Raw genomic sequence first — 27515 nt, 5'->3', positions numbered from 1 at the left:
AAGCAAAAGTGTAAAACATCCGATAAAACTTAAGCAAAACTGTCCCAATTTTTTTTTAAAAGTCCAAACGTAATAAGTAAAAAAAAAGTAGTAAAAATTGTTTAAAATATTACAGTAAAACTGAAGTAGGCCAAAGTCACACTCACACTGTATGCTGTACATATTAAACAGACCATGTTAAAACCTAAAAGCCATAACATACCATACCACATTAAAACATGCAAGATGTTGCGCTTTCTCCGGGCATTTTGGTAGCAAAATGTTTGCAAAGATGCGCAGAGCAGATAAGAAGGTAGGGAGGGGGGGGAAAGTACTCCCAGTCTTCAGTGGTGATAGAACAATGGACTGCACAGTTGCACACCCCGAACTGCTTGCTCTCGTACCCGCTAAATGAATGACTTCCACGGCCAAACTGTCCTCCAGCGTCGGCCCAATTTTGACTTCATCGTCCCCCCCCCTCCCCCGTTTTTGTCGCTTCATTCTTGGCTAAAAAGTGGAAGCTTACGTGGCCATACGCGGGGGAGGATAACAAGCAGCCGCCTAATGTTGCTTGGCTCCGGCCACGGCCAAACTGTCCTCCAGCGTCGGCCCAATTTTGACTTCATCGCCCCCCCCTCCCCCGTTTTTGTCGCTTCATTCCCGGCTAAAAAGTGGAAGCTTACGTGGCCATACGCGTGGTATCCCTTCTCCAACATACCCGATTCAAGTGATCACCTCATCAACAAGCTCTGCAGGAGCCTGATAACGATCCTGATGATCATTTGAATCAGGTATGCTGGAGGAGGCAAACAAACATGCAAAAAAGGGGCCCTCGAGGACCGGAGTTTGGACCCACGTTCTAAATAAAAATTAAATATTTTCCATGAGGCCTTTTTTTTCCCTCAAAGAAAATGCAGCTCAAACACTCTTTATAGTGAGTGTAAAAGTCATATAATGTGTAATATGGAGTTCTGAATTGAGGAATCACTGGAGTCACTTCACAGTTCTTCGCCAAACACATACATGTTGGTAGGCCAACATTTGAACGGTCGGCGGCTTTCTCCGGGCATTTTGGTAGCAAAATGTTTGCAAAGATGCGCAGAGCAGATAAGAAGGTAGGGAGGGGGGGGAAAGTACTCCCAGTCTTCAGTGGTGATAGAACAATGGACTGCACAGTTGCACACCCCGAACTGCTTGCTCTCGTACCCGCTAAATGAATGACTTCTACGGCCAACCTGTGCTCCAGCGTCGGCCCAATTTTGACTTCATCGCCCCCCCCTCCCCCGTTTTTGTCGCTTCATTCCCGGCTAAAAAGTGGAAGCTTACGTGGCCATACGCGTGGGAGGATAACAAGCAGCCTCCTAATGTTGCTTGGCTCCGGTTTGAACAAGTGGGGGAGAAAAAGAAGAAAAGAGAGGAGGCGACCATCTAGTCCTCTCCACCATTGTTTGGTGAGCCCATCCACCACGAAGCTAACCTGGCCCCTTTTTCTCCTTCTCTTCTCTCGGAAAGCTTTTCCATCAACCCAACAACACCATCGCTCGTTCCGGGTACTCGTGACCCCGCCATTCGGATTCGAAGACGTTTGAAATGTAAAATGATTACTTACTTATAGCAGAGAGTCCATGCAGCTATTTGTCTCACTTTCCACTTTCTTTCCGCTCGGCCGTGGAAGCCCCGCCCTCCGCCTCAGTCTCTTTGCCCCGCCCATCCTTGCTGCTTGCCCACTGGGAGGTAAAGCGGAAGAGGCGGGCCTATGCACCGTGTTTAAATAGCAACTGAGTGTTAAAAAAAAATCACTAAAAACACTAACATCAAGTTTATTTGGGGTAATTATTAAATCATTTTTGTTAAGTCATAATTACCATAAAATTTAGACGTTAACTAATCCTGCTGCAGCTGCAAAAAAGATGTACACAAATGGGCGAGCCCCAGTTATTTGCGGATTCTCGGGACGGGTCAGGTCCCAAATAGCAAAAATCCGCGAATAATTGCAAGTACCGTACTTGTACATATATCATTGTGAATTATATTACGATACAGTTGAGCTGCCTTAATTTTCGTCAATTTCATTTTTTATTTAATATACAGTAATCATAGCAAGTTGCATTTCATTTAACTCCATAGTATATGGTAAATTCAGCTAAAATTATTATTATTTTTTTTGGTAGTAATATGGAAAAACGTTTTCATTTAGAAACGTTTTTCAGTAAAATACGACAATGGAGACCCCAGACTGTCGAACAGCTGTCAAACGTTGTTGCTAATGTTCACGTAAATTAAATAAAAACATTAAATACAAAATAAACAAACGTACATGCTATAGGTCGATTTACTAATTGTAAGATAAGATAACCTTTGTCTCACAATGGAGAAATTCCCAGAAATTCAAAATTTATTAAAATTACAAATTCATAGACATAAGAAATAGTTGTCTGAAAATATTTTACATTACATTTACCATCAAATTAAAAATGAATGAAAAACACATTGCCATTATTAATGTACATTAAAAAAACTATTCAAAAGCAATTTTGAAGATAAACAAATTTTTACAATTAGACATATTCCAAGCACCTTAGAGCTTGGAATATGTAGTATGCTCGATTACAGTTGCACACAACATTAAGGTTAGCGATATAGAACAATAAATATGGTAACGTAGTACAGAACATTATGTACGTTCGATTTGAGAAGATTAAATATAATACATGGAGTGTGTTGAAAACATTAAATATGCCCCATAATAGTAGTAAATACTTCATTACTTTAGTTTGTGTAATTTATGCATTGAAGAAAGTACAAAGTGTAAAAGCAGCATTTATTTTGTCACCAAGGTATCACAGCAGGTTAAAGGTTCCTGCCGCTGACGTCAACAATTGTGAAATTATGACTCTACAACCAAAGAACAAAAAATGTCCAACCTAAATGGAAGTAAGCAGTGCGAAACACATCGTTGTTCTAGGACACGTGCCAGCTTTACATCTACAATGCCACCTTCTTGTTCAACGTGACTCGAGAGAAAAGTGGTTTATCAGTGGCGATAATTACAATTATTTACAACAAAGATTACACTATTGCACACGACAATCGCGTTCACGCACACTCACTCATTTATCATTGCTCATGTACACACAGTCAACTATCGACGCCAACACATACTTGTCATTGCTCGTACAAACCAAAATAAAAAGCAGGAACATTAATTTAAAAGAACTATGAACATCCTTTTCGAGGCTTGCTGCTGGTACCTGACCAGACGTTTTTGGGACACTCTGCCGCCATTTTGAGGTCTAAAACAACCTTCAAGAGGGGCGTTTTACCTGCTTGTGTGATTTGGATTGAATCAACATGGTCCGGGTCTGCAGCCAGGTAAATGTAGTAGTAGTAGTACTAGTTGTAGTTGTGGTACTTGTGGTCAGTAGGTGGCATTGGTGGGCTCCCTCTGCGAGCTGAATAGGATGTCTGCTTTGGAGCTGATCACATAGGTGAGCAGCAGGGAGGTGAGCAGCACGCCCACACCCACACCCAGAGTCACCATCTAGTCAGTGGAAACAGGAGTTAAAGCTGGGGGGAAAAAAATGCTACAAGATATTCCACTCTGCATAACCAAGCAGCTGAACAGGAAAGGGAGACAGTTTTCGGTTCTTTTAGAGTTGTGCAGTATATTAAATACCGTAAGCAGCATCAGCGTTTTACAAAATTATATTTGATTTCTATACTGTACATTGGAGTGTTATAGAAGACTGAATATCGTTGCATTTGAGAGCATCAAATAATAATGCAAATACGAGAGGTGTAAAGTAGGTTCCTACCTCCAGCTCGTGACTGGCCACCAGAAAGATACGGCCCTTGATTGTCTTCCAGCGGGACTCTGTCCAGGTGGAGTAGTCCGTGGAGGTGAACTCTCGTAGGTCAAAGGCGGGTGACACGGCCTTAGAGAGGTGCACGGTGGAGCGGACGCAGTAGCCCTCCCTCTCGGTGGCGTTGGGCGGCACCGCACCTTGAACCCACGTGTATGTGTACGTCTGATAAAAAGGAGCAATGCTCGTTAACGCTCTTGACAGGAGAGCGCTGTCAATCTCGATGATGACCACTCACGTGTTTGCTCACGGTATCGCTCTCTTCCATCCGCTGGTTCTGGCAGTCTTGCTGGGTGACGTTGACCACGTTGCCAGTCAGGTTGGCCAGCAGGTGCTGCACCAGGTGTGTGGGCTCGCTCGACTGCAGCATCACCCCCACGTAGAAGTTTGTGGCCGTGTTCTCTGGAGCACACGACGCAGACTCCATTTCAAATGAACCGCCAACATACATCCCATCCCGTATCCTTCAACTGTTGACGACGATATTTGCTTCAATAGTGACTTTATATGCTCAACAACAGAGTGACTGGTGTGCTTTTTTTTTTTTTTAATTAAGGATAAAGTATTTATTAGACAGACCTTTATTTGGACAAATGCATTATGATAATGTTCATCTACAGGTAGAAGATTGTGGGGTTTTTTTTGTATTTTTTAAAAGGTAAGGCACTGAATTGTATTCATCCATTAAGGCGAAGAGGCCTTAATGGACGCAAGTGCTTTTTCCACTCTAATAGTCTAAAATAATATTTTATTTCCTTATATAGTGGATCAATTAGTTGCTGTGTGCGGGATCTACTTGAGAAGCGCATCCCCTACAAAACTGCCCCGAAAAAGTAAAAATTGGATGACCAGATGACGCACGGACAAGTCTCATGAACTCAATGCATGAAAAGAAGGAGGCCATTTTTCCTGAACAACTCACTCAGGTGGCCGGCAAGGTCACTGGGTACTATCTGCTGCAGCCAGCTGTTATTTGACTGAATCAAGAATGAGTAAAGCATCTGAGTCACCTGAGGGAGAGGAAACAAACACACGTTGCAAAACAAAAACTAAAACGTTTACATACACGTCAACTGATTTGCACCTGAGAAAGTACAACTGAAGGAAACACTCATTACTATTTGGGGGTCAGCGTTGATGCCGCTGAGCTGTGATTGGTCTCCTCCAGCCTGCTTGTACAAAGCTCGAGCGAGCACGGTGGCCACCTCGGTCAGAGCCTAAACGACACACACGCAACCTTTACTACGAGCACATTGTGGCAAATGGAGCATTTTTTTTTTTTTTTTTTGGACCGCGCCGAAGTAGACCTTGGCCGTGTCTGTGACAAACTGCAGCTGCTCCTCTTGGGTCATGTTCTGTGGGTATGAGACGCGCATGTATTCTGCGTTATCATACATGCTCTCATAGAACCTGCAAAGGAAACATACAGTATATTTTATGGGAGGTTGACTTGCATAATGTTTCCTTTAAGTTCACACAAGATGTCCCAAACCACTTTTTCACCTGTTACTGAAAGACGACTCGTGGTCCGCGATCACCACGCCGGGGATGGGCCGCGATCGCAGGAAACGTTGGAAGGACGAGGGCGGCAGTGGCTGTGACACGTTCGGCTCGCTCGCCGAGACGTTTAAAGTCATCACGGCCGACCGGATGTTCTCCACCAGTGTCTTCACCTGTCACGTAAAGTAAAAAGGATACTAGAGGAGGTCTTACGGGATGTATCGAGCCAGGAAGGGAAAGTGACAAACCTCCTCATCAATGCTGCCGTTTCTCCTTGAGACGGGATCAGAGTGGAGCCACAGTCGTGAGTTGGCACGCATGCCCACCTAGTCGCAACACATTCAAATTACTTCAAACAATCACCCTGATGTCTTGCTCATTATGCTGGCGTACACAGCAACTAAGTTTCACGTTTTCAGGGTTTGGTCATTTGATGTTCGGCACATGGCAGATTGGCATGTTACGGTGATGTTACTTTTTAAGACACAGGTGTCAAACTCAATTTTACGTGGCCCGCAAAAGCAAATTATGTGCATTGACTTCATGTTTCTTGCTAAAGTATCAAAATTGCAAATTGTCTGCACTTATAGAATCATTGAGATATTGCAAGCATTTTTTTGTTACGAATCCCCCATTTAAAAGAAATGCAGTCATAATTGAACGGTTTTTGCTAGCCTCCGATTTCAAAATGACTTTATTCACGAGTGTGTTGTGTATATGTAATATGAGGTGATCATACATTTATTTTGGTCCATCAAGGCCCTCTGAGGAGAACCATAACTACAATGTGGCCCACAACGAAAATGAGTTTGGGTATGGATGGCCCTACGTTTGGGGCTAATAGCACCACCTGTTGCTTTTGCATTCATTTTATCGCCCAACTACTTGTTCAAACACACCTGTCCGACCTCCAGCACAGAGTGAATGTTGTCCAAGTCCACCAAAAACTGCCCGTTCTCCATGTCGTACACCATTCTGGAACTGCCGATGTAGTCAAATGTTTCCTGCGGGTCAATAAAAATTGGGTTTGTTGATTTTAAATATAAAACAAAACAAAACAAGAAGGTTAACAACAACAGACGGACCCCCTGGAAGAAGGCATAGAGGATGGTGCGGTTGGGTGGCGCCTCCTGGGTGATGTTGCGCAAGGCGTGGGCAGCCGCCAGCAAGGTGACAAAGCCCGAGGCGGCGCTCTGCGCTCCGGGGGCAATGTTGAAGAAGAACGATCGGCTGTCCAGCTGTGCAGGGGAAAGGTGCAACGGCATCATAACTGCCATCATTTTTTCCCATTTTAATTCTCAAAATAGCGGAGATTGTTAAATACCTCAATAAAGTACAACAGATGTTTTGCTGCTGTTGCCCTTTTTAAAAACATACGCTAGCATGCATGCATGCCTCCATATTTTTTAAGCTTTGTCTGTGTTGTACCATGCCCACGTCCAATAATACAGTGCACTTTGTGTATGTGAGATATACAGAAATAGCACCCGTAACTGAGACTGCACCTTTTTATACGGTGCACCCTATGGTCATGAAAATGCGGCAAGTTACTCACCCGAGTTGCTGCGATGACAACGCTCTCCGACATCTTGTGCCCTTTGGCTGTGTTGTTGAGTGGCCTGGTAGTGGCCCAAACATTGAAGTCGCCCAGTGGGTCACAAACGTACTCTACACGGAGAAAGTGTTTCAGGACACTTTATCTACAATTCTAAACCACAAGTTAACTTGAACCAAATTACCCGGCGTGATGCCGAGGTTGAGGTCATTCCTCCTCATGCAGGTGGCCGTGTTGGTGACGGCTGACATGTGTGAGAAAAGCTGCATGGCACATAGTGGGTACTGGGGGGAGCTGCCGTTCACCATGCGGTTATGATCAAAGTAGCACTGCCAGAGACGAAGATAACAAATGTCAAACTTGCATTGTTCTTGCTCGACCGACGGAATGAACGTTGCGCCACCTACCTGCCGGATGAAGCGCGTCTTGTTGTCATCCTTCAGGGAGAAGATGGGGAAGTCAAATTCCTCGTAGGACAAGCCGTTGCCCAGAGGATTCCACACCGTCGTGCTGCAGTGAGCCAAGGCCGGGTCGTAGGTCTCGGAATACACACCTGACAGGGGTGACATTCGTTACATGCTGCGTGTACAACTGTGTTTTTTCTTTTTTTTTTTAATCTTGAATGTTTTCATTGGATTACCCACAAAAAATTGGGTAAAAAAACAAAATCTGCAGATATGTCTTCTTCATTGAACACTGACTATTTCTTTTCAACGAATGTATTCTTTTCTGTTTCGGATAAGGAAAAGATTTTGGATAAAATGTTACAAATTGGAAATGTGTTTTTACTAGACAGCACTCTATTAGCAACCAAATGACAAGGATAAAAAGAGTCACATAAAAAAGAAAGTAAAGAATAGACACCTGTGTTTTCATTGGGACATGTGTTGTGCGGAGAGAAGCCCTCCGCTGGGTTGGCGTCTGGTGCCACGACAGCGACGCCCGCCACCCTGCTGGAGCCGTTGTTCAGCTTCATCATGATGGACCTTATGGGCACAGAGAGAACATTGAATGGAACACATTTTGGAAGAGTCAATGGTTAATTGTGTAAAATTGTGTACAAAAAATAAAATATTATATATAAAAAATAAAGAAGTACCTGGTGAAGAGCCGGTGTTCCAGGATAACCATATAGGGAGGATGGAGACCCGTACGCAGCACAAAGTCCAAGTTTTCCTCTGACTCAAGCACATGGAGCACCCCCACGTCTCCGGACAAGGAGGCTGGTGGAGGACGAATTCAAGTATTAACACGCCAGTAGTACACGCTTGTCAATGTATACAGCGGCTTTACTCACATTGACAGCCAATCTGATGCGTGGCGTTGAGCAGTCGCACGCACGGGACGGTGTTATTGAGGTGCACGTAGATTTTCTTTTCCACTGAAGTACAGGCAGCACCTACAACAAGAACATTGTAATTGAAGCACAATATCTTAATTGCAATATTCTTATATTAGGTATGGCTTTATGAATAAGTGAGTTTTGCATCAAATAACAGAGATTCCCTTCCAAAAATCCCAAGGAGTTACTCGGACATCAATTAATTTGGTCAAGTGAGTGACATGGTCATCAGTGAATAACAATGTAGCGTTGGTGTAGTCTTTTAACAGGCTAATCTGTTCGTCAGGCTGCATGTTGGGTGACTAACTGAGTTGGAGCCATTGGCAACTCATGAGTGAATATGTGCTTATTACATATGTTTTTAAAAAATAATTTGTTCAATGCGCATTTTAGAAAACACAGGTGGCTGTGTCTGTCCATGACCAACCACTTTACATTACAATACGCTCTAATTAGCGATATTACATCAATATGCTACTTGACAATGGTGGCCTTAGGGGGGGCGTTTTTTTTTTCATTTTTTAAAATCAAAATACATGTTACAGTGGCTTAAAATACTGTAATATTCAAAATTCTGTACAGTTAATTATGAATAGAACCGTAGTCTTCTTTGATGAATAATTAACCCTCTTTCACTCGTGAATTTAAATGACGGTCATTATGATGGTACTTGGACAGCCAAGTATATTTTGAGGTCATACTTATTGAAAATAGTTTGAGATCCACTGACCTCGCCCTACATTAATATCAGAAAAAAACGTTTTTTTTTCTCGGGTTATCCCCACGCCGAAGTAATCAGAGAGTCCGGACTTGGTTAAATGAGATTTAACGCAAACTTCACAACATGTGTGTGTTCGTTGATGGTCAAGTCGGTATAATTTACAAAAATCGTACATGGGATATCATTTCAGGCTGCAGTTGCGCTCCAGGCGATTGAAAAATCACGAGTAGTCACGCTCAAAACCAGCCGCCCATTGTGGGGGTACTAATTCATACTTTTAACATACACGCAAGCACTAAAATGTTGTGCCACCTAAAAATCACGAGACGCTAACCGGAGCACCAACCACCCTTGTACGAATAAGCTGGCATGTTAGACTAAAGCTAATTTTATGGAGAAGTCGCTACTAGCCTAGCCTAAAGCTAGCCAAGTCACAAAAGAAGTCGGAACCAGCGAACCGTTTTTTTTTTTCGTTCACGCAGCCCAGGCGTAGAAAAACATTCAAGTTCGCCAAATGAAAGTAGCCCGACGTCAACTTACCGATGAAACACATAGAAAGCAGAACGTTAAAAATCCATTTCTTAGACACCAAATCCATCTTCCTGGTTTGAAAGAAGACCAACACAACAGGAAGTTGTGACAACAAAACGTCCGGGTTCTGGTGTTTGACTTCCGGCCTGGCCCCTGAAACTTCTTTAATCCCTTCCTGCGCCGCAAAAAACGCCACCCTTTTTGTAGTGTTTGGAATACAGTACAGAATAGACCACTGCATTACCTAAAAAACAACTACATACAGTAGTACTGTTTGGATATGTGCTTTAAGGGGCGTGGCCTTGCTAACGATTATCATTTTTATTCGCGTGTTCCGCAAAAAAAATACCTTGCTTGTTGCATGAAACTGAGTCACGCAGACAACGAGCCAGTTCCGCCATGGCAAGAAGTACGCAGGGGAAAAAATGCCGATCATTCCTGAGCTTGGTGTTTTGACAAAAGCACTTTAGATATTTTAAGACACATGGAAATTGTTATAAATGATATATACATATATAAAAAATGAGAATGTCTCTTTTCTCCATTTTTGTGTGTGATTTATTCACATTTTAAACCAACACCAAAACATATGACAAACATATATAGAGATAAAATGCATTTGTCGCATTCTTGACAGGTGTTTTATTTCTTTTTCTCTACCCCTTGTTACACAGTTCAGATTTTTTATTTTGACAGAATGATTTCAGCCACTGCAAAAGAGATGACAAAGGTGCAAAACAAAATAGCTTTCTTGAAGGATAATTGATTGAGAAATATATGGAAATGCTAGCATACATATTTGTCATTCATTTTTATATATTTTTTTTTATTTGATGACGTTTTCTTTTGTCTTAACGGAACTGGAGTGGACTCACACGCAGACCGATCACATCCTTGCCAATCTCAGTGACCTAAAACGTGAAAGTAAACATTAGCGTGATGTTCAGTGCCATCAAATCGTATTGTCTGCTTTTATTTCAACTTACCTGAGTCACCCTGCACACCTGGCCCTTGTATGAGGGGCAGTAGCATGCCCCAGACAACGGGCACTTCTCCACGGGACGTCCACGGTACAGCGGGACAAAGGAGGCAGCACACAGGTCAAAAGGATTGTGTGGGTCGTAGTTCAGCTGGTGGGCGTCTGTTAGGTTCTTTTCGCACGCCGCCATAATCTTGCGTGTCTGAGTTGGTCAGGAAAATGAAAATTCGAACACGATAAAGTGAAACTGAAGAATGCCATTCTGCAGTCATTGCACACAAGTGTGGAAAAGTTGACGTTGAACTGAAATGTGGTGGAATTAACAATTTGAAGTTGGAATGGTTTAAAATAGGCCAAGAAATGTAGTTGGAATGGGAAAGATGAGGAACTTTTAATGTCTCATTCACTTGAATGGTGTTCCCCTTGTGTGGAAAATATCGACTCCCGGGGTAAAATGGGTATTTCGCTCTATATGAGGTAAATATTTTGATGTTTGGATGATATGCATAGGCCATGAAATTTGGAAGGAGTAGAGTGTCAAAAAGTAAGAGGAAATGATAACAAAATATACTGAAAAGAACCGAAATAAAAATAATTTTGGTGCAGAACAACACACGATGCAAAGGTTAAAATTGTGACGGCTGACCTGCTGCGCGACGTCGGGCTTGGGGCCGAGCTCGAGCAGGCGGCGGGCAAAACCGGTGGCCGTCTTGAAGTTGCGCAGCTTGAAGAAGAGGTTAAGAGCGGTGCGCAACACCAGCACCATGTGGACGGGCTGGAGGTTGCAGTGGGTGAAGTAGGCGGCCATCTGTACGGGAAAACAAACACGGCGTCAGGAAACTGGGTCGCCCGGGGAAACAAACACACAAAAATGATACAATAATGAGTCAAGCCTGACCTCGCAGAGTCTCTTCTGCTGGTCCAGTGTGTCTTTGGGCAGCTTCTTACGCTCCGTCTCCATAGTCAGGCCCACTATGTACTCCTTGCAAATGGTGATCAACTGCTGAGCCTACAACAGTGGTAAAAATGATGAATTAACACATCAATAAGTACATTAAATGTTCAGCGTTCGCTTTGTTGAAAATATCCGACACCGACACATGACCTCGTTGCTGGCTTACCTCAGCAATCTCCTGCTTGTTGTCGACAACCAGTAGCGGCACCGACAGCAGGATGGCCCGAAAGCGTTCCACGGCCTCCTCGAAGCGCCCGGAGGTGGTCAGTTGGTAGCACTGCTGCAGACGGGCGATGAGGTCGGCCAGGCGGAGGCCCACGGCCGGCAGCCCCTGCTTGGCACCGCAGTCCTTCCAGTTCCTCTGGGGATTGCCCCGCAGGCAGGGAAGAGAAGGCAGCGCCAGGTAGCAGGTGCGGCCCCTGGACAGAGTCTGCATGAAGAGCGACTTGTACGGGCCAAAGTTGACGACTCCAACTTGGTCGTGGAGCAGCTGTGGAGAAAAGTAGCAATGTTTTCAATAACACTTCTTCTCTGGTACACTAATGGTTACATTTCCATGATCGATGTCAGGAAGAAGGCAACTTACCCTCATGGCGGTTTCAAAAGAGCCCGCGAGGATGTGGTCCACCGGCAGCTGCGAGTTGTTGCACCACATCTGTGTAGGACTCATTCCCTTGGTGGGCGGCACAAAGAAGCCGTCCTCCGCCGATCCGCCTGCACCGGCTGGCAAGTCCTGATGATGTAGATGTACTTAGCGAGGCTCTTTTTCTTTTTTATTTAATATACACCAGGGATGGACAAAGGATGCCACACGGTGCACACATTGCTTGCTCCCTTTCTTAATACGGCCCACGGGGCATTTCCATATCTATCAAGGTTCTCCTACCAGCTCTGGTGGAAGGTCCAGGTCCTCCTCCACTTCCCAGCCTCCTCCATCCTCTTTGGCACCGCCTTCATCGCCGAAGCCATCCTGAGCATCCATGAAGCCATCTGAGGGAACACGTTAATTAGCTGGCTCTACAATAAGAGCGTTCCGATAGCTCGTGGCAAGTTAAATTTTAAGACTTTTTTTTCACACAGCGTAAATAAACTGAAATGAGATGATCATTTCAATATCTATACTTTCTTAGACATTTGTTTGTTTTTATTCAACATATGTGTCTTGGTGCAATAAAAGGTTGGGAAAGACTGCCCCCGATGCAAAATGACCTATGGCCTGAGGTGAGAGGAGCATGAAAAAAGTGTGAGCCAGGGAATATTTGTTTCTGCGTGCATCTTTATGTCAAACTGATATTTTCTTTTCCCTCTAGGGTATTTTTTTTTAAAGGTTAAATTACCGCCAGTGTAATAATACTTCATTCTACTATGCTTACCCTCATCAAGCTGAAGCTCGGCATCATCTCCCCAGCCCTCCGCTCCAGAGGCGTCCATGTCCAGGTCGGCGGCCATCTGACCTGCTTTCCCTACAAAACAAAACATCCCGACATCAATCAAGCTGCTGAATGACTTCAACTTTAGTCACATTTTATGTTCCTCTTTACCCTTAGCTGCGATGGCTCCCTCAAAGAAGCCCTTGGAGACAGTGAGCAGGGGCCAGTTGGTGTCCAGGGGGTTGATGGGTGGTGGTGGCTGCAGGAGCTGGGCATTGGGATCCACCTCGGGTAACTACAAGTGACAGAAACAATTGAGGTCTTAATGCCAAAATGGTAGTCTGGTGGAGTAGATTTGAATACATACAGTCTCCTTCTCTGGATCAAACGTCTCCTTGAGGGCCTCAGCTTCATCATCCAGTCCGTGTGTGGCAGCAGTAAGGTAAGCCAGAGACTCTACCCGGGGGGACAAAAAAAAGTGATTTGAATATAAAATGTTATTAAAAACATTTTTTATAACGCTATAGCTGCTTGGAAAACATGCAATATAAAAAATGTTACTAAATACTTGATTTGGAACTAATGTCACAATACATAAATTTGACTTTGAGATCTGCATATAGCACTTCAATGATACTGAAACAATATTATGGCAAAAACTTAAAACTAAAACACAGTGGAAAATTATACAAATGCAGAAAATTTGACTTTGAGATCTGCATATAGCACTTCAATAATACTGAAACAATATTATGGCAATGGTATGCAGAAAATTATCTGCATACCATTAAAATTCTTAAAAAAAAATAAATACACTGAGCATTTTTAATACCATTAAAATTCTTAAAAAAAAATAAATACACCGAGCATTTTTAAACACTTGAACACAAACCATTTAACATTTTTCAATAATACTGAACATTACATATTGTACCTGATTGGAACCTTTTGTGGAAATGCAACTGTTGAAAACTAGGAGTGGTAATATGGTCATAAATTTTGTTCATTGTGTCGGTCATTTTTAGGCATTAACTAGTGGATTTTTTTTTGGATGTATGTCATTTCAAATGAGATTTTTGCCTTACTTGACTATTTTGACATGAACATAGCAGTTGTGTTTTACACACCATCTAAAAAAATATTTATTGATAATTTAGACAAAATGTGGCTTTAGTTGCTCTATTAACTCACTCTGGCCACAATTCTTCAGGATGCGGACTCTCTCGCTGACATCTCCCAAGTAGAGCGCTGCCTGGTAGTGGCCACTCATGTCCTTCCTAATCTCAGCTACCAAACAAAGAACACACACAAATTTAGCGACTGTTGGAGATCATCACACCAAGTGGAATGCTCTCCCTCCCTCACCGATTTTCATCATCTTGCGTAGCTTGGCCAGGTTGCCGGTGATGAGGTAGAGGAAGGTCAGCTTGTCAAAGTTCTTGGTCCTCTGGTAGCACATCTCCACTACCTGGTGGTGGCCCTGCAGCAGCGCCGCCTCGCCCAGACGCTCCCAGCAGCTGCGCTCATCCAGTGCCTTGGCCGCCTCCAGCGCCACCTTGAGAAAGAGAAAAGAGACATGGCTGCGATGACCTCACAGCTTTTAGCAAAGGAGGACAGAAACTAGAACTGCGGCAATTACTTCGATGTTCCCGCACTCCAGAGCTAAGCTGAAGCGAGTCTTCTCGTCTTTGACAAAGTGCAGCGCCACCTCAGGGTAGCCCTTCTTCTGCAGGTAAGCAATGATGGACTGGCCCACCAACTTGGCGTTACGGACCATGTGAAGAACCTGAAAGGGTCAAATTTGATGAATATTTAAGCATGTGTCCGAGCAGTCAAACGTTTAGACACCGTTGTTCATTCATGTTATTGAATGTGAAACTGTTTCCAAAATTTTAATGAGTTCAGTTTTTCTACCAATAAAAGTAAAAAAATTGATTATTTATCCTCAGCCCCAAATATTTCACTTGATGTTGAAAAGGGGTTTTCTTGGCTGTGGAGGCTATGCTGGTGATCGCATACTAGTATAGAGTGGCACAGTATCCAGTAGCTCATTGGCTGTTGGCTCAACATTAACCTGCACAATGCAACAACAATGCTCAACTTGATCAAAGTTGTCACTTCAACAACGCTGCCACAACTCTGCTTTGGCATGACAGTGGTTTAAGTCCTGACTTTGCTCGTTGAAACGCACCTCGTCGTATTTGCGATTGATGAGGGCCAGTTTGAAGCGGTACTCGGTGGGGTCGATGGTGAGGACGCGCGGTCGGCACTCCCTGTCCAAGCAGTACACGCTGTTGCCTCGCACGCGGGTGACGTAGATGGGCAGGTCCAGCGTCCTGATGATGCCGTGATCACTACATGGAGAGATACGCGTTAGAGCGTCTTGCAGACATTGATTATCAGGCCCAATTTGAGCTAAGCTGCAGCGCTTGAACTCGGTGGATGTGCACATACCCTGAGATGAGGGCGTATTTGATGTGGTTGGACGTGGTGTAAATGAAGACGCCACTCTCATCCCAGGCGCCGCTCTTCACTTTGATGTTCTCATGAATGTTGCAAAGGCTGTCCAGCTTGCGGTTACAAATCATAATAGCTGGAAAGCAACCAGACGGGGGAAACATTGAGACTCTTGTCACGCGCACGCGTATGACGACAGTCGGTCGGGCAGGCCGCTCTTACCGTGCTTGGCCAGGAGCGCAACGTGGCTGGTGTCGGCGCTCCACACCACGTACTTGACCTTGGCGAGCTTGACAGTAGCCAGCGAGCGCTTCTGCTGCACGTCGAACAGCGTCACGCCGTCGGCGTCGCGCAGCAGCAGCGAGCCTGTGCCGGCGTAGAAGACCTCTTCGCAGTTTGGCACTTGCACTTTCTTTACGATCTCGTTTTTCAGGTTCTTGATCAGCAGCTGCGGAAGACAAGATGTGGATGGGAACAGAATTAGGCGAGATTCGTCTGTCGAGCAACACAAAGCAAGGCAAATATTAAATGGGCCGACTCTTAGCCCCACTGATTTACATTAGGCTAACATCCACATTACCTCACTTGCTGCCGTCGTTTATTGATCGACACGCCACTACTTAGTACTTACAGAGTGCATGCGGTCCAGGACAGCAAATCTGTTCCTCGCCACCCACACTGCTGTCAGGCCAGAGGACCTCTTGCCTTCGGGTGCTGAGACGGAACAGAACTATCATTGTATCATTATCACTTGAGACAAGAGTCATTCACTGCACTATTTCCGTACCATCGGGGTTCTGAGAGTCGCTCTCTTTCGGAATTGAGTACAAGTCATATGTGCTGTTCTCCAGGTTGGTCGCCCTCTGAAAGATGAGAGAAGACAAAAAAAAATAAAAACATTGCCAAGTCAATGGTCAAATTTTCCACATTTACTGACATAACTGTCTTAAAATATGCAATACAGTATATTCCTTATTTCACTGCGTTTTTTTAAAAAATACTCACGGTGCACAGGAGCACAGCGTTCTCTGCGGGATTGTAGGACATGCTGAACACGGGAAACTTGGAGCCACTGCGACAAGAAAATAGTGTCACATTTGCTTGGAATTTTAAGACACCAACGGAGCTAGCCGCCGCTAATCAGCCACCTGCGCAGCTGCATGACGGCGGTGTCCTTGCTGCTGTTGAAGTCCAGCTGGCGCAGGAAACGCTCCTTGACATAATAGAGCATGTTGCCGTGGACGGCGTAGGCCGGACGCTCGCGCTCCAGCTTGAACACTATCATGCCGCTGTCGTGGCCTAGAGGGAAACGTGAACAGAAATACAATTCAACGCATGTTTATTTAGGAAAAACAAGATTGCATATTCTACTCCACTCCATCCTTTGTCGATGGGTTGCAACATAGCGAACCTACGTTAATCATGTGAATGTTCCTGCAGTATTAAAATTTGGCACGACAACGGTGGTGCAAATAACGACAACATTGCAGTGCAACACTACTATAAACTGATCGACGATGTACCCGCAGCAAATAGGTTGAGGTTGGGGTGCGCGCCCAGCACCCAGAAGCGGTCGTGGTCCCGGCGGAAAGTCTGTACGCCGGTCCTCTTGGACATGTCCCACACCCGTATGCTTTTGTCTTCAGAGTTGGAGAGTATAAGCTCCTGGCGCGGGTGGAATACGGCGCAGGAGACATTGTTGTAGTGGCCACGGCACGTGTCGAGCTCCCAAGCCTTGGACTCTGTCGGTGGAAGGAGATGGAGAGGTGACACGTGCAAAGAACATTTTATGTTATTCCTACAGTGTCAAATCATAACAGAAGTTAAATGATGCACTTTACATAACGGAGATATGCCTGTAATGCTTTCTACCTGCAAATATGGAAATTAAGATTTCGCCTATTCTATTCTTACCGTTCATCCTCCAGATCTTGACCTGCCTGTCGTCAGCGCCCGACACAATGAGAGGCATGCTGGGATGGAAGGTGGCCCAGTTAACGCCTCGGTCATGACCCTGGACAAAGCAGACAGCTATCAGTCATGCTGGTGGTGATTCACTAAAACATTTCAATCAGTTCAGAGGTTGTACCATTTCAAGTACAGCTTTCATTACCATGCAGGTGTCTAACCCCAGAGCTCGATGGGCGATAACCCGCATGATTCAAAAAGATTAGTTGATCAGCAAGCTCTGCAGGAGCCTGACAACAATCCTGATCATTTGGGTTTAAGGAAAGCCAATATAACTATATACAACCTGCACCTGTGGTTTCACCTATTTACATTTTATTTTTTTAAGGTTTTGTTTTTTTTTTTGCACAAGGCACGTCTCATACAAATACTGTATTGCTTTGGCGTCATCTTCTGGTACATTGGTGCAGAGGAATTATTGTTAACATGATCTGGGGAGTTTTATTAAATGCTTTGCTGTCATCTTGTTGCATCGAAATGAATTTATAAACATTATTCTGGAGGCGTGTCGGTTACTCAAGAATAGTAGAGTAACGTACTTGTATGAAAATCACTTCTGGACCCCAAATCTAAATCAAATGACAAACAGAAAGTATGGCGCCCATCCAGGGACGCGCGTTGCAAATTAGCTTTTGCTACAAGCAGTAAACACAGCTGACTGCTGTGCTATCGTTTGTCAAAATGTTTGTATTCGTCTCTACCAACAATTTTCAAAAGCACGCCTTCTTGTGGTATGCTTATTCTAACATCGCTGCTCAAACTAGTAGGTTGTTTTCATAATCTTGTATATTGGATCATCGTCAACTGAGTATTTGTATGCAAAAAAAAGTTCATTTTAAGTTTGGGATGATTCAAAAACCCTGAGACACTTTGAAGAAAACATTGACATCACGTCTCACTCAATTTTTTTTTTTTTTAAAGCAGCGCCCATTTCACCTCAAGCACATGCTTGACGACTGCGTCGGAGGCGCCAAACAGGTCAACGCCGGAGATACCGCGGACCTCCGTCTCCACGGCGCCAGGCGACAAGTTCTTCTTCCTCAGACCTGCAACCAACATTTAGAGTCGCGGGTGCGACGGCAGGGCGCGGGGAAGCAAACATATTGGGGAAGAAAATAGTCAACAAAACAATCAGATAGACCAAATCAAATGGCTACAGGAAGCAGCAGCTAAGACGGGACAACTGCTGGACCAGCGGACACACACACTCAGGATGGAAACATCACAAACGTTTGCTCTCCTGCACGCAGCGTCTGATTAGGTTAGAGAGGGGAAACTAAATGATTCGGTTGCACGGCGAAGCTTGTGTTGATGATGCTTCCCGCCTGAACAAACAATGTGGTGAGCGTCTGGTTCAGCAGTGAGAAGAGATGAACGGAAAATGGGATGGAACGAGGAACCTGTGTGCAAGTGTGGATGTTTCCGGAGAGGGCAGCGGATAAGGGGGCACACAGGGAGTGAGGGTGTGGGTGTGGGTGATGGGCGTTGTAAAGACGGGCTCTGATGGGGCTTCGGATGTGAAGAACGTGCAATGTTATTTTACTTGAATGCTCATGCGTGCTCGATGAGTCACATGCAACTTACGTTACTAGTTAGCATAAAGCAAATCGTAATACAAGAATATAAACTTTACTTTGTGTTAACTTGGTGCAAGTGTCATGCGGGGCGTATGCTAAAACCCCTAAAATGTCAGATCTGAGGAATTGCAGAGAAGTGGTGAGTAGTCCCCGGATGCTGATTATTTGCCATTGAGGGGCTGTATAAGAAATACTCAATCATGTGAATATGAATGTATAAGTGAGTGGACAGTAAGGTGGCGCCAATGCAAAAACATTGCCCGCTGAGCTCACACACAGAGGGATGATGACATGAGTGAGGAGGGAAGAGGAGATATTGTTTAGGTAGTTGTGAAAGGTAAAAGCAGACATGTAAAAAAATCAAGAAGCATGCAGAGAGGCACGCAAACACTTCCTCACTCAGCAAGCATGATTAACAGTCAGATAAAGAAATCTTTAGTGGGAGGAGGCGTTTGTGCATTCAGCCCGCAGTTTGTCCGATACACATCGCAGAGCAAGAGGACAACTTGGGATGTGAACTCGACATCCCGTTTCAGCCTCTTTCTTATCTGATAGAAAGTGAACACGTCTGTTGAATTACCGGTACTAGGTTTTTCTGATGGAACACCATGATGAATTTTCAAACTGTTTGTTCAATATTTTAAGTGGCATTTCCTTTACACTTTCCCAACCCCCAAATATTTGTCGTTTGTGGCTAAAATTTTATTTTTCATCTTATTTTTTTGCAATATATATCAAAAACCATATACCAATTGTACTGTCCTGAATGTTGCGATTTTTTTAAGTTTGGCTGGTCCCACGACTTGTACTTTTTAGTCAGAGCTCATACTAGCACTTAATATCGCCATTCCCTTAATCGTGTTGACTTTCTTTCGCAGGTTGGCCGATATGTTCGGTACATTACTGCCAGTGAGCAGAAGTTGGTAGTAATGTACCAAAAGTATTGGCCAACTGCCAAAAGAAAGTAGAAAGAGAAATGGAAGTAGTAGTAGTTTAGCTTGTAGATTCCCTTCGCCTCAACAGAAAAAACATGGTACCAACAATGGCGTGTTCACTTCCGAGACCCCACCCCCACCTTCACCCAGCCTCCTGTGCTGTGTTGTCCCCTAAAAGCCCTCACCGGAGATATCCCATACTCGCACAGTCTGATCCAGGCTGGCTGACACAACCAGGTCCTCCGAGGGGTGGAACTGGGCGCACATGACATAGTGGTTGTGGCCCGTCAGCACACTGTCGAAATGAAGATGAGAAAGTGAGGAATTTTACGATTTTGCAGTTGAGCACTATTTATCCATGTTGGGTCTTTTATTCAGTTTACCAGACACAAGTCCTGGACTGCCAGTTCCAGATGCGAATGGTTTGGTCGTCTGAGGCACTCAGAATCCAAGGGTACTCCTAGAAAAGAAGCATATGAATGGGTATGTTGTGGCAATATTTTCCATGTTCCAGTGACAAACACTAGAGAGACACCAAGAGTTTTCAGGCTGCTTCAGGCTAGTCCAACATGTTGCCAACTCTTTACAATACAACAAATCAAGTATTTTTTTCATATGTCCCCTTCAAGAAGTTTGGGAAAGTTCTTAGAATTCTGTCGATGGAAGAGCAACTCACATGGTGGAAGAAGGTAGTCCTTATGTAGTCCAGGTGTCCGAGTAAGGTGAAGAGGCAGCGTCTCAACTTGTAGTTCCACACCTTGCCAAATAAAAATACATCAGCAAAAGATTTGGAAAAAAAAATCTAATTTGATATCATTGGGTTTAAGAAGAGCCAATATGGCGACCACAATAAATATTACCTTGATTTTGTAATCATCTCCTCCAGACACAAACAGGGGCTGCTGTTTGTGGAAATCAATTCCTCGAACGGGACCTATGTGACAACATACACAAATTGCATCCAAAGTCAACAGAGTGCAAAAAATATCCATCCATCCATCCATCCATCATTGTCTCCACGGACATTTGAAATTGACTATTTTGCCATCACACATCCATTCACCCATCTATACATACAGTATATCTAGACAATTTGATATTAGCATTTTTTTACCGTCATGTTCGTCAAACTTGTCAATGAGCGTGCACATGCGATAGTCCCACAGCTGGATGACACCGTTGTGCAAACTGGCCAGAACCCACGGCCTCTTGGGGTGGAAACTTAGCCCTGAAACGTAACAATAATACGTATTCAAAAAAAAAAAAAATCACCCATGAATATCCAATTAAACATGGAAGGAGACGCATATATATCGTATTATTTTCAACGGTAAGTAGTAGTGATATTAAAAAGGGAATCATTAGCTTTTAGGCATCACGACAGGAAGATTCGCAGACTTGAAACCGCTTCAAAAATCTTTAATTCTTGCATAGATCCATAGAAGACTGCACTGATAAAACCCACAGACAAAATAGAGTACCTTTACAGTATTTACCGGATAGCTCGCTAACATTAGCCTCTAAAAGCTAGGTGCAACTGCCCAACGCTTACCTTTAACACGGGCCGACTTGGTTTCAAATTTGTTCAACATGATCAAGAACCAGGGTTTGTCGTTCTTTAACTATAAATTTATAGTAAACGACCACCTTATCTGTACGCAAAACGTGCAATTGTAATATATCGGATAATCTATGCTTGACGGCGATCGCCCATTTAAGATGGTTCTCTCTTCTTTTTCCTGACACGTCTCCTGTTTTGTCTTCCGGGTTTGAACAATAAAGTTGTGATTATCCAAATTGCGCAGATGACGCAAAAAGCTCCACGGCGGTCCGAACATAGAAACACAACACATAGATCCGGCTTGGGTGGAATGCCTGGGCGTGAGTTGTGGCCGATAGCAGCTCTTTTTTTTTTGTTAGTTAATTGTTTATTGAACATAAAATACAACAACAATTGACAAAAGGCAAACAAAATTACAAAAGGAAAAATAAGAATAAAAATAAAAAGTAAATAAAACAAACATCATCACCGTTATATGTTCAAAGGAGTAGGAAGAAGTATACAACTTATCTAGTCCTACCCCTTGTTGTGTAATAATATAAATAGATCATTTTTCAATGCAAAAGAAAAGGAAGAGATCTACCTCTCATCAAGTAATTTTACCCTTATGTGTACTGTACTTATCTATTTATACACCCTTCTGTTTGTATATACATACACATATATATATATATACACACACACACACATGTACATATACACACACCTACATATATACATGTATATAATTATTCATTCTTCTTTTTATATCAATTGTCTCATATTCATTATAAATACTGCATTTCTTGAATACATTTAATGAGTTGATCAAAATCCAAAACAAGAACAGACCGTTATATTACTATATTTTATAAGTATATCGAATTTATCTTCTTAACTTTGATTTTTGTAGTTTGTTTGTACTAATCTTTTAAATTTGTTTTTAAACTCGTCCAGCGATTTACTCATTTTCAGATCAGTTTCTTGAATGAATAGTGTACAGTACAATACATCTTTTATCTATACAGCGCTTTCACAACAGCTGCAGTTGTAAATAAAGCGCTTTACATAAATAATTAAGTGGTGCCTGTTGATACTGATCCGTTTCCAAAATTTGATGAGAAATCATGAATGTGCATTCTGTTACCAATTCAGGGAATAAAGCTGGAGAGCATCAGTCAGCGACTCCGTCATCTTCAACATACTGGGGCGTTACCGTATTTTCAGTACTGTATCATTTGAAATTACAGTATACAGTATTACAATAATCGGTCGAAGTATGTCAAACTTAATAATTAATATAATTATAAGTGATTGTAGTAGCGGCACTAAACGTCGACTTTTTTGTTTCAAAATTCAGTGCACTACATTGACCGCAAACATTTGTGTAGCAAAAAATGCTACACTATTTCAGTGACATAATAGCCATCTCTAAAAAAGGACGAATACACATAACCCAAGTTCACCTTCTTGATATCATTCTTTTATTAAATATACCGTATTTACAAAAAGAGGGCAAAAAAAAAATCCCATGCATCAGCTCTTAGCGAGCTACGTCATTTGACCCTGAAATGATGGCATGATGAAAGCAATTTAATTGACACAAACTTCTCTTTGCATTGGTCACCGCCTCTTTATTATACAGCAGCACTTTGCCCTGTGCTTTCTAGATCCGTCTCCATAGTTGCCAACAGTGAAACAACTTTGTTTCACACACAAAGTGCTCCGACCTTTTGTTAATGCACATTTTAAAGGGAGAGCTTGGAAGCCCTCCCCACTCACGCAAACATCAATCTTCACAATAGAAACACACAAATCCTCAAGGGGAAGCACTTCAGCAAGGAAACCTCAAACTATAATCACCATCAAATCACTCACTTCAGATCAATACCGGGATGACTGTAGGAAACAATTATCTTTTTTTTAATGGTAAGTTTGTTATACACATAATAATAAGACACGAACAGACCACTCACTCACATCAGTGAAATTTCCTGTTTGTGTAGAGGGTTCAAACTAACCCATTTTAACTGTCCTGTCATATTGCCGGTCAAAGTGACCCCGTAAATATCTGAATTTGTTTTCTAAATTGCACCATTTTTGATCCTCTTCTTTTGAGTGAGTTTCAGCCTCCAGTTATACTGCAGGTCAAAATGAGCTGTAAAAACCAGAAGTTTCATGCCTTTTTGCTTTTGGTTAGTCTGTTATACAGTGGCTCAAATTATCCAGAAAAAAAAATCTAGATTACAGTTTTTAAATGTGTTATCCTGATATAAAGTTGAGTTTTTCATTTGAGTTAGTTCAATTCCGTTACACTGTGGGTCAAACTGACACCAAAACACTAAATTAGCATTTTTTCTTTTTGACCAGTAAATCCCCTTTTCTTTCAGTTAGTTTCACAAACTGATGACACGGCAAGTAAAATCCAACTGGGAAAATTGAACTGTACCTAATATTTGTCCCCGTTTTATTTATTTATTTGTTTCACTCTTCTATTAGGCTGTAGGTCAAACTGACTAATACATTTTTACATTTTTTCTTTCATTTAACAGTAGGCGTAAAATTACAATAATTACAATTTTAGAAAAATAAAAGTAATTTTTGGGTCCGAAAGGCTGGTTCATGTATAATCAACCCATACAACAAATATGTTTGTGCTTCATGAAAAGGTTTCAACATGAACATAGGAATGAATGATCAATCAAACGCGATCTAAGAAATTCACGAAATATTGACTAAAATGGTTCGGAATGGGGTTCAATATGATATATAAACAATATTTAAAAGGACTCTTTTTTCCCTATGGCACTTTACGATAATTATTGTCAATTTGACCTGCAACATAATAGGAGGGTTAAAGACACACCAGAGAGGGTGCGGTATCTTCATTCCGGAGGAGGGAATACAGTTAAAATCAAGGAGCTGGATGAAAAAAACTAATGCAGAGATGTTCAAATGTTCGAGCGTGTGTTGGAATTTTGTAACCTCGTCCACATTTCTCTGTACTGTATGTTTGGAATCCGAGGCCGAGCGTGTGCGACATGAACATCACAATGCCACCGGCCAACTCCTGGTGGGTGTGGCCCTTTCCGCAGCTGAGGTCAAGCCGCCGCCTCCTCACATGATGGAGCATTGTTCAGCCGACCCAGCGCCCCCTGGGAGGTTGAGGGAGTCCATGTCGAAGTTGAAGCCTGGAGGCTGGTGAGTGGAGAAGAACACAGTATTGCTCAATTGATTCAGTCTAAAAGCAGTCTATACTTTTTCCTAACTCCCTCCCCCTAAAAACAACCATAGTTTATTAAAAAAAAAAAAAAAAAAATCCTTTAAAAAATACACTTCACTCAATAAAAGTGAATTTCTGGGGGGAAAAATAGATATTTTTATAGATAAATTAACAGACATTTCCAAAACTTTAAAATTTCCTTAAAAAAAAAAAAAAACATACTTTTTTTAACAAAACTTTTTTTGTAAAAAAAGATGACTTTTTCCTAAAAAAAAAAAAAAAAAGAAAGAAAGAAAGAAATGACATATCTTAAAAAGTCACCTTTCAACGAATTCTTCCCCCCTGAAAAATGTTTTTTTTCCAGAAAAAGGGAGTTTGAAAAATGGTTTTAGGTTAAAAAAAACCAAAAAAAAAAAACCCAACTTGTTTCCCTAACAAAATGACTTTCAAAATAGATTTCTTCCAAAATGAATGACTTTCTCCAAACAGATGAGTTAAAAATAAAGAATTGTCAAAAATATGATTTCCCGGAAAGTAACCAACATGCCCAGTGACCATCAACTTACAGCGTCTCCTGCAAGCTCCTTTGGTGGCTGTCCAAGGTCCTGCAGCTGTGTGGTAAAACAAGGTGATATGAGGAAGATGTTATGAAGAACTCAGAGGATCTCTTCAAGGCGAGTCCTCTTACCTTCTGCATGAGGTCCATGATGCCTTCAAAGACCTTGTCGCCGTCTTCCTCTTTCTCAAAGCGCTGGCAGATTTCTCCCATGACCTTGGCCTGCTGCTCGTAGCGTTGGACGTCTTCTGGGCTCAGGCTGGACCTGTTGGCCTCCAACCACTCCGGATACTGAGGACGAGCGGGTTTGTCATAGCAGTGTATGAATGGCCGCCGCCACGCAGGGTTGAACCTGCTGACAAACCTTTGTGGTGATTTCCTTGAGGGAAGGGTAGAGAACCTCCTTGGAGAGAAGATTCTGCATTATGGATTGCATGATGGGAAGGACGTTGGCGTCGTCACCCTCGCCTTCACCGCCCTCGTCCAATCCCAAGCCTTCCAGGGCCTTTACGAGATCGTCTCCGGCGAGGCCAGAAGACTGCGGGAACACAAACAGGTGTAACTTGGGTACGGTGTAACCAGTTCATATCTTGTCACACTTCGACAATTAACTCATTCTGCTATGTAGGTTAATATTCACAATTCATTGTTTGTTTGGTCCCTACCTCCCGCTAAATGTGACGGTTCTCTGTACATTACACAGAACAGGGAACAGTGCATCATAACGTTCAGTCAAAAGTAAAATAAAGTAAAAAGTCTACCTGCAAGTTATCGGCATTCTTGGCGAGGCCACGGAGGGTATCTTTGAGGCAGGAGGTAAATTCTTGCTGAGAAGCCGTGTCAGTCCCTGCGTAGGATAAACACATTGTTTAACCAGGAAGAGACCAAAACAACAATCGGGCAAAAAGAATCAAAGAAAACACCAAAACTTGCCAACTTTGCAGGCAGCCTCAGAGAGTTTCTGAAAATGCTCGAGCAGGTCCGGCTCCTCCTGAGCCAGCTCCGTCATGGCTTTCTTCCACTCCTGCTGGGCCTGTGCTGCCATGTCACCCTCGAAGAGTGTCTCAAAGAGCTTGCAGTCCTCCAGCAGCGGCGGCTGCTGCTGCTGTGTGAAAGCGTACGAGAAAAATATATGCATTTATTTTTCTATGTGCTTTTGTCTAAAAAAAAAAAAAAAAAGCACAAACTTATGACACCAACCATTTCTGGTCCATTGCTGGACGAGGAAGAAGGTGTTTCAGGTTCAGGAGGCGCAGACTGCTTGTCAAAGTCATCCAGTGCACCTAAAAAACAAACACTTGAAAGCTTAATATCATTGTCCTGTAAACACAAACAAGGTGTAACAAAGACCAGTGATATAGTAGCATGCTGGGCAATACCTTCCTGGGAAACCCCTTACATAGCACACGGCTACAATTTTAATTGTAACGTTAATTAAGTTATTTACTACAAGGGAGGGCTTCACTTTAGTTTGACAGCAACTTCACCGAGAACCACAACAGCATCCGACGAACCTAACGTCATTTCCCACATACAATAAAAGGACTAAGCCCTAAAATGCCAGTGTGTGTTTAATTTAACAGTTGGCATTTTAATTATAACCTTACTGTCCAGTAATTCGTCCAGTTCAGCGTCGTCGCCGCTTTGTAACTCCGCAGGTCCCGACGCCATGACGGACTCTTCTCCACGACCTGTCGCACAAAAACGACGTCACACAGTCACAAGTGTCGCTCGGTATGACGTATCCGCAATGGTCCTTCCACAAACAAGTCGAGGGCAACTAAATTAAACTCAACTAAAATAAAAAAGATAAAATACAATGGAAATACATTGCAACAGAATAAAAAACTAATACCATAAACTAAAAACAACTAAAACAAAAGTAATTAAAAACAATAAAACTAACATGAAATACAATACAAAAATAAAATATATGAAAATAAAATAAAAAAATAAAAACGAAATACAATCGATATAAAATAAAATTGAATATTTAAAAAAGATACAATACAACCAAATAAAAAAAAAATACAGTACACTGACATACAAAGGCGCGTGCGCGCATACACACACACACACACACACACACACACACACACGCACACACACACACACACACACGCACGCACACGTACGCACGCACACGCGCGCACAAACACGCGCGCACACGCGCACGCACACACTCATGGAATAAATAAAATAAAATTAAATCATCAAATCAATACAAAACAATAAAGCAGTAAAATAAAAACAAAGTCCAAATACAATAAAAATACATTGAAAATAAACATGAATACAATACAACACAAAATAGTCACATGAACTAAAATGAAATAATACATTTTGCTGTAAATAGAATTTCAGGAATAAACCTTTAAAAATGAATAGTCACAAATTCAAAATAAATAATTAATATGTTCCAATTTAATTTAACGGCACACCAGCTCTCAAAATGACCAAAACG

At 42.7% G+C, this 27515-nt stretch overlaps 3 protein-coding genes across 6 annotated transcripts; all 3 read right to left on the bottom strand.

The window, feature by feature from the left end:
* Positions 1-2781: 2781 nt before the first annotated feature.
* Positions 2782-9616, bottom strand: ncstn (nicastrin). The gene is made up of 17 exons (XM_019883755.1): positions 9501-9616; positions 8195-8296; positions 7997-8120; positions 7762-7883; positions 7305-7450; positions 7082-7226; positions 6898-7010; positions 6428-6580; positions 6242-6346; positions 5591-5668; positions 5346-5515; positions 5150-5252; positions 4961-5059; positions 4765-4852; positions 4081-4244; positions 3795-4007; positions 2782-3520 (listed from the first exon to the last, which is right to left on the bottom strand). The coding sequence occupies exons 1-17, from the start codon at positions 9556-9558 to the stop codon at positions 3398-3400; spliced, it is 2106 nt and encodes a 701-aa protein (XP_019739314.1). The 5' UTR covers positions 9559-9616; the 3' UTR covers positions 2782-3397.
* A 524-nt stretch (positions 9617-10140) lies between these two features.
* Positions 10141-21498, bottom strand: copa (COPI coat complex subunit alpha). Its single transcript, XM_019883754.1, has 29 exons — positions 21285-21498; positions 20847-20960; positions 20593-20666; positions 20409-20489; positions 20116-20192; positions 19918-20027; positions 18157-18266; positions 17167-17266; positions 16776-16994; positions 16401-16551; positions 16258-16324; positions 16040-16115; positions 15884-15966; positions 15475-15700; positions 15250-15388; positions 14987-15149; positions 14435-14581; positions 14161-14350; positions 13987-14082; positions 13163-13251; positions 12967-13090; positions 12799-12888; positions 12312-12415; positions 12012-12158; positions 11592-11915; positions 11369-11479; positions 11117-11278; positions 10478-10672; positions 10141-10402 (listed from the first exon to the last, which is right to left on the bottom strand). Exons 1-29 carry the CDS (start codon positions 21322-21324, stop codon positions 10343-10345), a joined length of 3669 nt encoding a protein of 1222 aa, XP_019739313.1. The 5' UTR covers positions 21325-21498; the 3' UTR covers positions 10141-10342.
* Positions 21499-22733: 1235 nt separating this feature from the next.
* On the bottom strand, positions 22734-26780 carry pex19 (peroxisomal biogenesis factor 19). 4 transcript variants are annotated; one of them, XM_019883840.1, is made up of 8 exons: positions 26659-26780; positions 26252-26334; positions 25985-26162; positions 25813-25898; positions 25416-25589; positions 25184-25342; positions 25062-25106; positions 22734-24470 (listed from the first exon to the last, which is right to left on the bottom strand). In XM_019883840.1, the coding sequence occupies exons 1-8, from the start codon at positions 26720-26722 to the stop codon at positions 24390-24392; spliced, it is 870 nt and encodes a 289-aa protein (XP_019739399.1). In that variant the 5' UTR covers positions 26723-26780; the 3' UTR covers positions 22734-24389. The 4 variants fall into 4 exon arrangements, with proteins under 4 accessions (XP_019739399.1, XP_019739400.1, XP_019739401.1 ...); XM_019883841.1 differs by having other exon boundaries at positions 25985-26159; XM_019883842.1 differs by having other exon boundaries at positions 25985-26156.
* Positions 26781-27515: the final 735 nt, after the last annotated feature.

Source organism: Hippocampus comes, unplaced genomic scaffold, assembly GCF_001891065.2.
Source record: "Hippocampus comes isolate QL1 unplaced genomic scaffold, H_comes_QL1_v1.1 scaffold159, whole genome shotgun sequence".
NCBI classification, from domain to species: Eukaryota; Metazoa; Chordata; class Actinopteri; order Syngnathiformes; family Syngnathidae; genus Hippocampus; species Hippocampus comes.
The sequence above is the reverse complement of the archived record's forward strand: the minus strand, read 5'-3'. Positions and strand labels throughout refer to the sequence as shown.